General features: G+C 31.5%; 1 protein-coding gene across 6 annotated transcripts in view; it reads right to left on the bottom strand.

The window, feature by feature from the left end:
• Positions 1-1503: 1503 nt before the first annotated feature.
• The window catches only part of TMTC3 (transmembrane O-mannosyltransferase targeting cadherins 3), a 55025-nt gene continuing 45275 nt past the window's right edge, over positions 1504-11253 (bottom strand). For 4 of the 6 annotated variants that reach the window (XM_045365681.3, XM_074007502.1, XM_074007501.1 and 1 more), the window contains 4 exons: positions 9319-9422; positions 7626-7795; positions 5446-5672; positions 1504-3449 (listed from right to left, as the gene is read on the bottom strand). In XM_045365681.3, coding sequence (XP_045221616.2) covers positions 2638-3449; positions 5446-5672; positions 7626-7795; positions 9319-9422 — 1313 coding nt within the window. In that variant the 3' untranslated portion in view covers positions 1504-2637. The remainder of the gene's footprint in view (positions 3450-5445; positions 5673-7625; positions 7796-9318; positions 9423-11253) is intronic. The other 2 variants (XR_012420474.1, XR_012420475.1) reach the window with 1 other exon arrangement.

The raw sequence follows: 11253 nt of genomic DNA, 5'->3' as shown, positions 1-11253 counted from the left end.
CCTTATATGTGCCCACCTCCTCCATCTCTCCGAACAGGCAGCTCCAGAGGAAAAAAAAAAATCCATTACCTTTTCTCACCTCAATAGTTTGAATGAAACATCTATTTTGAAGTTACAGATAAGAAATAATAATCTTACACAACGGCTAGTGTGATGGAACTTAAGCTCTTAAATTTCATGTAATAAATGCTAATTATTAGAAGAACATGTTCTTTAGTGGAATTTAAACCATAAAACTTAACTGGGTACATTACTAATTTTAAACGTTAACATGGGAGAAATAAAAGGATTTCCCTGAACTAATTTAGAGCAGTGGTCTCCAACTCTGACTACAAATTAGAATCCACTCAAAAAACAAGCATGGCTCCATCTTCCAGAAATTTAGACTTAATTGTTATGAGATGGATTCTGTATGAAAAGTCCTCACATGATTCTAATATGAAGTGAGGGTTGAAAACCACTGATTTAAAACAATTATTGAATTATTAATTACTTATTATGGTCTTGATTTAAGTAAATAATTTAAAATTCAAATATATGAGCACTTTTTATGTAATAGGCACAGTTCTAAGTGTTAATAAGGTAATTTTTTAATATAAATCACTGGATAACATTAATACATTTTATCATTTGAATAATTATATAAATTTATTAAAATATTACTCAAACTTCTATTATAGTCTGCTGTCACAAAAGATTTCCTTTTACTTTTCTGAACCACCCTCCACTTGATACTATGGCAAAATAAATCACACCCAGAAACTTTTCCTTAAGATATATGGAGAGAGCATAAGAATTTTAAGATTTCATTTTCAAGTCATAGTACATGAGGTATTCTCCACATCTTTTATCTGGAGTCACACCCATAACCTAAGAACTGAAATTAGGCATTGTTTGGATGCTTAACAGAGTCTCCTAGATCAAGACCAACTCCCACTGGTATCAGTGCTTGCTTTAAACTACCTGGAAAAAAAAAAAAAAAAAAAAAAAAAAAAAAAAAAAAAAAAAAGATCTATGGCAGATCCTTAGGGAACCTAGTAAAAGTGGGTTTTTAATGCAGACCTTGTATCTTATGGCCTATTTATAAAACAATTCTTAAAAAAATTACAGGAATATGGTTTTTGAAACATATAATTAGAAATTTAGTTATCTCAAAGGAATTAAAAATTATATAGTTTTTGAAATACTACTTAATTATAAATTACTATCCCAGGATGATAGCCAGAGCTTTCATATTTTAAATTAGAACCAACTTTTTAAGGTATTATAAAGCTCATTTAAAATGTATTTTAATTCAAGAAAAAAAAATCAGGTTTAAATTAGTAAGTTTAATTTGTAACTACTTTTTAACCTATTTTTCAGGTTTAAATTTTCCCAAACCAACTGAAAAGTTTATTAATACTATAGTAGGCTAATTATCTTTTATAGCTAGACAATAGGCCAAAAATGATACAATTCTGGTTAAACCATAATATATGTATATATAGGAAAATGCAATAGCAATTTGTTTCCCATACTTGATGATTAAAATAGCTTCAAATATTTTACGAAAGCTCAGTAGTCAAAATAAATATGTAATAAAAAGATATACCATAACAAAATATCAAGAAGTTAGTGTCTGAAAATAAACTGTCACATTGTTTTACTTTCAGTCAAACAGAACTGAATTCAGTGGCTTAAGGTATCTAAGAATAATTAAATTGTGACTTTGGAAACAGAAAAATTAAAATTCAAGTTAAGACTAGAGAGCTAACACAAAGATGAAAGAGAAGTTTACTATGTTATACCTCAAAAGTTTAGAGTTACTGGGACTTCTCAATGACTACGACCTAAAGAAACATGAAGAGTTTGGGGAGTAAAAGTAAAAAAAAATCATGATTATGTGAGTCATGTTGTGACACTCTCAATAAGTAAAATCAAACAACAAAAAGTACAGTATATATGAGCACCATTAAAAATGTGTGTACGTAGCTATATATGTCAAACTTTACCTGATTAAAAACTGCATTTAAAGTTAAAAACAAGTATACAGTTATGAAAATACATTCTCAAGCTAACATGTCATGACTTATTTTAAAATGTTTCATCCAGCATTCCTTCTAAAACTCAACTAAGGAATTCAACATAAAAAAAAAAGCCAGTATTCTTTTGTAGTGCGAATCCCTTGATTAAACAGAATTACTTTAAAAAAAGTGTTCAATAAATGTTTTCAATTCATAGATTCTAAGAGGTGCAAGAAAAATGAAGTAGGCGAATAAATGGGAATTAACAGAATAAACCAGCATATTTTGGATTTGTCCTCAAGGGATTATCATTCAGGCCTCAAAATTATTTTTAATTGAGAGCAGTAAAGATTACACTGCCAGAAACACCTTCTTTCTATAATAAAAGTTGTACATTTGTCACTTTCACTGTAATATTTCTGCTATATTCACCCAAACTCTGAAAACAGCGATATATAATATACATCCTGGGATAATACAGGTCTTTAATGAAAATCTTATTTTGATCCTACTTCAAGGCAGCTCATGATTGGCTATTAGGAACCCTTGAACTTTTTTTCAAAGCTCCCAGTAAAAGCAATCACATGATATGGATTGATGTTCTTTGATACCATTGTCACCATAAATATTAGTGCTATTCACCATTTAAAATACGCTCAATCTCTTCTAGTCTTTTTAAAGCAGCAACTCTTTTCTTCTCAATTTCTTTGATATCTTTTGTTGTTTTGTGGGGGGTCTCTTCGTCTCTATCTTTTCCTAATTGTTTGTTGGATTTAGACTGACTTTTATTATCACTTGTTTTTACTATTTGTGTTTGTCCGGATTCACCTCTACTCTCCTTTACACTTTCAGTTGGAATTTTCTGTCCTTCTACCCTTGAAATCTTACTGGTTGGGAATATTGGCTGTATAAAACTAGATGAGGAAATCTTATCCCTGACTATATTCAAATGGCGCTGAATATATTCTTCATGTGGTGCTAATGCCAATGTTTCAAGAAGGCATCTTTCAGCTTTTAATAAGTCTTTTTCTTCAAAATAAACAACACAAAGATTGTGTTTTCCTTGCACATTGCTTGGATCCATCTCCAAAATCCTTTCAAAACATTTTTTTGCTCCTAGTATATCTTTCTTTTGATTCATCAGAATGTCTCCTTTTAAAATGAGGCCCTTGATATGATCAGGGTAGTATCTGAGTAACTCTTCCAAAATTGGCAAAGCCTTTAATTCCTTTGAAGTCTGGGAATACAGGAGAGCCAGATTAAACAAAGCACTTCGGAAGTCAGCTTGTAACTTTATGGCTTTCTTCATCCAAACCTCTGCTTCATTGTCCTTTTTGTCATCCATGGCAAGCATTCCCAAATTGAAATAGCCATTAGCATCTAGTGGCTCTTCATTTATATAGCTTAGAAGTCGTTTTCTAGCTTCAGGTCTGAGTTTAACCTCACCTAGAAAGTTTTTTTAAAGAAAAAATATATTGTTAGTAAAATAATTAAATGTGAGGAACAAAGCCATTTTCAAATACTTAGATTACAAAAAGACAGCTTCAAAACAACTAATTTCCATAGTTAAGTAGAAAGCAAAATCTAGAAGTCTTCATAGGAAAAGCAAAATATTTGAAACAGTAAAAAGATAGCTTACTTCTTTTCCTTTAAAGCAGTAAGAGTGCTTCAGAAACCAAAAGGAGAGAAATGTCTCTTATAATTTAGAATTCAAATGGAAATAGCAGAGGGAAAATAGAGAATTCAGAGAAAGAAGCATGGGATTTGCCAACAAAGACATGTATTCAATCTTGATTCTGATAACATTATGACTTTATACACTGAACGTGTTATTTAACTTCTTTGGGTTAACTGAGTTTTCTAATAATTATATGATATATACTGAAAAAATGTTCAGCAAATAGTAACTATTACTGGGTAGAAAAAAGCTTCAGAATTATTATATCACATTTTTAAAAATGTTACTTTAAAGTTTTAGGAATGTTTCGAGGACAAAAACATACCATTAAATATAGGGCTATAAAATTAGGATTTAGGAAACATGTATCTTCTTTTTTTTTGAGACAAGGTCTCACTATGTCACTCAGGCTGGAGGGCAGTGCTGTGTCCATAGGTCACTGTAACCTCAAATTCCTGGGCTCAAGCAATCCTCCCACCTTGGCTTCCTGAGTAGCCGGGACTATAGGCATGTGCCATCAGTCCCTGCTGATTTTAAAATTTTTTGTGGAGACAGAGTTTTACTATGTTGCCCAGGCTATTCTCAAACTCTTGGCCTCTAGTGATCCTCCCACTTGGCCTCCCAAAGTGGCATCAGCCACTGCCTGGCAGGAAACAAATCTCCACTGAGATAATTTCTATTTCCAAAAAAAACAAAAACAAAACAAACAAAAAAAATCTTCAAGTTCTATAATTACAAACCTTATAGTACAATCTTGTGTCAAATAATGAGCATCTTTCATGATTATCAAGGTAGATAACCTTACAAAAATATTAGCTTTTCTATAAATTTATACTTTTTTGTACACCAGGCATAAAGATTTCTCTCTATTATTTGGCAGCATGATGGATAAAGAACATTTGAAAATAAATCAGGAGACTTCAGTTCTTATCTTGGATTAGATACTTAGTCGTATGACTTTGGGACAGTCATAAAATCTATTTGGTCTTTATTAAATAGAAGACTGGCAAATGCGAACTCAGAGGTCCTCTTTAGTGCTAAAATACTATGACTTTATGATTCTTTCATATTTTACAAAAGTTTTAAGAAATGTATCTAAGAAATAACTAAACATTATAATAAAGAGATTTTTTCTAATTTAGAAATTAAAAAGATTATAAATCATATACACTATCTTATGAGGCAGAACTGAAATTCCTATATAAAATATGGATGAAGGATCCAGATTTACTGTGGTTAGTAATTCAGTTTTGCTAAATTATAGGAAATATAAAAAATTACAGTAATATCTCAGAAAACGTAGTAAAATTGGATATAAAATGGTGCCAAAAGTATTTGCTCTTATGAATCAAAAGAAAATAAAACGCTATTTTTGAAAATATACGCTCTCAGCTCCTCACAGCTAATTATGTAAAAAATTTCACAAGTTCACATTATTTGGAGAGTTTATATATAAAAGTTACATATTTGTGTATATAAAATACAAAATCGTTAATGTTGCTTAATAGACTGTCTTAAAAATTAGTCTTAACACATGCCAGAAGAATTAAAAATCAGTATTATCATATGTTAGGATGCATATTACTTGAAAATAGTTTACTTCAAGTATTTTAAATATTCTTCCTATAAATCATCTAAGCACAGTATTGCTATAAACTGTCAACACATAAAGTGTTTGCTATGGGTAATAAAGTTAAAATAAGGTTTTTATTATATTATAAACTACAATTTGTTTAAACATAGAAATATTTTGAGAAAACATACCTGATTCTTGCATTAGTATAGCAGAGTTGAATAATGCTAGTTTATGCTTTGGATTTAGTTCCAGAGCACGATTAAAGTTTTTTAGGGCTTCATTTGGTTCTTTAAGTTCAATATATACAATTGCCAAGTTGTACCAAAGATCTGCATTATTTCTGTCCAGCTCTAGTGCTTTAAGATATGCTTCCTTTGCTTTAAGAGGTTTATTCATTTTTAAAAGCAATTCTCCTCTGTGGAAAAATCAAACACAAGCTTTACTTACAACATTACCATCTCAGTTTGTAGATACAATTTTTGCCAAGTTTTAAGCCTTTCCACATACAGCTTTTTTTTTTCTTTTAACTCAGTCTTAAAAAACTCTTTCACAAACAACTCTTTGAAACTGTCCTCAAATCTGAACTCCTTAGTTCAGTATATTTGGCTTGATATATTTTCAAATATCATTTAAGAAGAAAAAAATTATGCCTGATTTCAGAGGGCAACCCATCAGGAGGAATCCAAGAAGGAGGACAGAGAAAATAGATTCTTTGAATTTATCTTAAAAGGAGACAGACTAAACTGCATCAGAAAAAGGACAGCTAGCCAGAGTGAGAGATTAATGAATTTGTCAGGTGACAAAAAGTAATAGCATTAGAAGAAAAAAATGACATATAGTAGTGGTAAGAGAAATTCCAATATTTGAATCTATAATAGAAGGCTCACTGTGCAAAAAACCAAAATATTCAAAATCTGTAACCCCTTCTTATATTAATTTAGTCCTCATCAATGTCTTCTTATAATATGACCATTCTTAAAAAAAAAAAAAAAAAAGCTGGATATGGTGGCTCGTGCCTGTAATCCCAACACTTTGGGAGGCTGAGGTGGGTGGATCGCTTGAGATCAGGAGTTCGAGACCAGCTGCCCAACATGGCAAAACTCTGTCTCTACTAAATACAGAAATTTGCCAGGCATGGTGGCACGTGCCTGTAGTCCCAGCTACTAGGGAGGCTGAGGCACAAGAATTACTTGAACCCAGGAGGCAGAGGTAGCAGTAAGCCGAGATCACACCACTGCACTCCATCCTGGCTGACAAAGTGAGACTCTGTAACAAACAAACAAACAAACAAACAAACAGAAAAAGGACTAAAAAAGGTGATCAGGAAGAGTGGGATGGATGAGTCTGACCTATAGATAACTTTGAGAAACACACTTAGAATTGAGGACCAGTTAAGAAACCACTGTATGTGGTTCTATTTTCCATTAGAAAATTTTAAAAAGTAATTTTGCTTAAATAATTATTTTTACATATGTACAAATCATATTTAAGTAGTGATATGAGAGTTGTTCTTATAATACTACTCTTTCCTATAGTATCAGCACAGGAATAAAAGGAACAATTAATATCCTCATTAAAACCACTTCTAGAATGAATGTTTGTCCAAATCATTATTTTTTTAACGTAGAGACTGTTGAATAGTTCTTTACGGATTAATACATGACAGGTGTTATTTAGAGATACAGCCCTGCTAAACTCAATGGGCTTCAATAAGTACTGGGCACGGCGGAACAAAGACAACCCCAACTTACAAACAGATTTTATCTCAAAAACTTAAATTCAGAATGTACTTTCCCCACAGAAAAATGCTATGAATTACTATTAGTTTTCTGGACCAGGCTACAAAATAAAGTTTAAAAACATTTTTTCCTCAAAATATAAGTGATAACACATACATAAGAAAATAAATGAAGTTTTAACATGTAGTACCAGAAAACTTTTTTTTTGCTGAGAACCAAGATGTTTTCTTTGTGTCAAAGGCATCAATGACCAATCAATTCTAAAACCCCAGAAAGTTCCTGAGAGTTTGATATTAGAAATAACTACTATAAAATGTAAGTTTTAAGTTTTAATTTAAATAGGAAAAGAACAATTTTGGTGATGGGAAGAAAATGAAACTAAGAGCTGCTTCTACCCTTTTCTTAATACAAAACCTAAGTTGGCTATTGCAAGTTAGGGATTCCCCTTGTTAATTTCAAATCAATAAAATCTGACTGTCAGTCTAAAAAGTTATGCCCTTCTATGCACTTGGTTGCTAAGATTATTAAAAATATATTTTTTTCCCCAAAAAAAGCCAATTCATTGAAAATATACATGGAGATGCAGTTTCAATATTCCATAATGATAGCTTTAAGTTGAACTGGGATACCTGCTAATGTAAGCCTGCTTGAAGTCGGGCCTCATGCTTATTGCTTGACGGTACAGCTGATCTGCTTCTTCCAGTCGGGACTCGTTTGCTCGGATCAGGTTAGCCAGATTGATATAAACATTTAGGTGGTTAGGGGCAATTCTGGCTGCATATTTTTTACCAGGAATAATCTGTTTAGAAGAAAAGGCATTTTCATGATTTGATATTTCAGTATCAAAAATCAAAAGTACATATTCCTATTGGCTAATTCAAAATAACACAGAACATAGTGTAAAAAATACACTGGCCTGAGAGATCGGGGTTCTATTCCTGTTTTGATCAAACCTCAGAGAGCTTGACTTCTGTAAGTTCTGATTTGTTTGACTTCAGAAAAAGATAGATACAAATAAAAAGCTAACAATAATCCACTGAGGTGGCATGAACGAAAAAATATATCCTTAATGGCACAAAGTATTATTTAATTACATTTTTGAGGATACTATAAGTAAAATATATTTATTTACATTTTTGTGTGTTTTCTTTTACATTTTTATTATTTATTTTTAATAAAGTGGTAACATTAGCGGCACAGTCTTATTTCCTCAGAAAAAACTGCTTAAGCTGGGCTGAAGTTTTCTCAATTGTGATAATATTTATAGTCATATTAATGGTGACAGGGTTTAAAGTTGAACTGTATGACATTTTAAGGATTATTTTAATCCTTAACTATAACAGTTAAATTGTATTTGTTATTGGTTTTTATCATATCTAATTTTTATTGTGTTCACTGGAAGTCTGGATCCATATATACTATATATTATAAGAATCTTAACTTAATAATCAGTTAGAGTGTTTAATTTCCAAACTTCACCAGATAAGTGAGTCCTCAGTATTCTGGAATTACCCTATTGTCACAACCCAAAAATATTTTGCTGATAACATGAAAATTGACACAGGGTCAGATCTTCCAATTTTGATACTATGTTATATTTAATGAATCTTATATCATTATAACAACTGATAGACATAGCAAGAGATGTATCTATTAATTTTATCACTTTTATTTTTTGATAGGAATAATGTCGAATAGTATGCTTAATATACATAAAATATTTAAAGTCATATAACTCGCTGATAACTCATAATCAAGAATATCTAAAATTCATACTTTATGAATTTAGTGTTTACAAATGGACTGTGTAAAAACAATTTTTAAAATTAAGTGAGCTACGGCTGGGCATGGTGGCTCATGCCTGTAATCCCAGCACTTTGGGAGGCCAAGGTGGGTGGATCACGAGGTCAGGAGTTTGAGACCAGCCTGTCCAATATGGTGAAACCCCATCTCTACTAAAAATACAAAAATTAGCCAGGTGTGGTGGCATACACCTGTAGTCCCAGCTACTTGGGAGGCTGAGGCAGAAGAATTGCTTAAACCCGGGAGGTGGAGGTTGCAGTGAGCTGAGATCGTGCCACTGCACTCCAGCCTGGGCAATACAGCAAGACTCCATCTCCAAAAAAAAAAAAAAAAAAAAAAAATTACATTAAGTGAGCTAGAAAAATGTAATTCTTTCTAAAACTTATAGGAATAGATGATTCATCAGACACTTTACTTTTATATCAACTGAAGAAAAGATAAAGATTTTCCTTCTAGATAATTCTATTCAATATGGACATCTAATAGATATGACACAACAGATAAATTATGGCAACTTACTTGAGGCATCAGTGATTTAGCCATCATGTAAGATTCTTCAGCTTCTTTGGTTCTATTTAAATTTTTATAAGTTCTTCCTACATTCATATGGGCACCAATATCATCTAAAATTTTAAAACAATCATGTGTTGGCAAGTATACAACTGATATACTCAATATACTCAATGAAATGATTCAATGTATTCGATATATAAACAAGTATTCAATGTAACTAATGAGAAGACGTATTTTCAGAAACCCACTAGACAAATGCAAAAGCAGGCAACAGATCCTGCTTCTTCCTTAAAGTTCTTGTAATTTAACTTGTTATAACTTAAAACCAATGCTAAACACAAATTTACTTAAAGCATGTAAAGACAGAAAATACATACATGGCATGAAAAAACTATTTGAATGGATTTTTGAAGAGTTGACACATAAGAGATAAAGGTTATGAAAAAAATTTTATTACCTTCCTTCATTGTATTTTACTATACTAAAGCTTGCTTCCATTTACTTAATCTCATAGCTAAGAAATTCACTCAAAAGGTATAGCTCAACTCTACAAGTGAAATGAATCATAAGGATTTTTAGAATTATTTCTAGTGTTACAACAAATATGCATCATGGTGGAACAGGGGCAAAGAGACTGAAAAAAACTTTGGCATTTGATTTTTTAAAATTTTTGTGACTGTGGCTAGAATGAGAGTATAATGGAAAATAATGATAATAATATTACTTAAGATGCAGTGACCCACCTCTTTTAAATGATAATAAACTCCTTAAAATTAATTTTAGATTTTTAAAAAAGGCTGTGTTAATCTTAGAATGTCAGGAATTTATGTCTTATTTTCCGATGTGGAAAATAAAAATCCCAGCAAATTTATTCAGGGATAGGAAAAAAAATGCAGTTGAAATAGGAAAGATATGAGGATTCATTGTACGTAGCTTTCTAAAAGGATATACTTGCCAGCAAATATTTCAAAGGTCTGGAATAATGATAGAAGGAAGGTAGAGGATCTTAAATCAGACAGTTTTTTATTCATCATGAACTAACAGACATGAAAAGGTTCATTATGATTACTACTTGCCTTGTGACACCAATTATTTTGCAATTGTGCAATAATTCTCTGCCTGCAGCTCCTAGGACACATAGGCGCCAAGCATATATATCTTGGGCATTTCCCGAGTAACAGTCCTAAGAATTTGCTATATATTGTTTTAGGCTGGCAACTGTGTGCACTGCACAAAAACTGGCAGATGCAGTCCAAGTTTGATTATAGTTAAGTTTAGGAGTAAGGAAGTTGATTTTTTTCTTTTTAGATGTTTTGCTGAGTCTCATGGAGCCAGGAGGGGTCAAGCAAAAAAAGTTTAAGCTAGCCATTCTTAATTCTGGCTGCAAATCAGAATACCTGTGTAGTTTTTAAAAATTCAGATACTTCAGCCCCACCTAGGTCCATCAAAACATACTGTTCAGAAACGAAATCTGCAAAAATATGTTTATAAAAAGTGTCAAAGGCAATTCTGATGTAGAATCAGGGCTGAAAATCATTGTTTTACCAACTGCATATAAAAAATACACAGTATAGTGACTAGATCAGGGTATTTGCTTGCATTATATGTATTAAAACATCACTATATATCCCATGAATATGTACTATTATTGTCAATTAAAAAATACAGAGTAGTCTTTGCTTTTATATCACTATTTTTTTAAACCAGATAAATCCATACCATGTTTATAGAGCTCAGAATGTTATTTAGGAAAAGCTAAGGTACATAGAACCTGAAAAAAGTAATTATACCCTAAGAATTTAAGAATAAACTGAAAATTTGTTAAAATAAAAGTGTAATTATGCCAGCTGAGTATTTAAAATGTTATTGAGATTATCCCCAACCAATGTTAGAAAAGAAAGAGGTTATATACTTAGAAAAAAAATGTGGTGAATTACTATC

Source organism: Macaca fascicularis, chromosome 11 (assembly GCF_037993035.2).
Source record: "Macaca fascicularis isolate 582-1 chromosome 11, T2T-MFA8v1.1".
NCBI classification, from domain to species: Eukaryota; Metazoa; Chordata; class Mammalia; order Primates; family Cercopithecidae; genus Macaca; species Macaca fascicularis.
The sequence above is the reverse complement of the archived record's forward strand: the minus strand, read 5'-3'. Positions and strand labels throughout refer to the sequence as shown.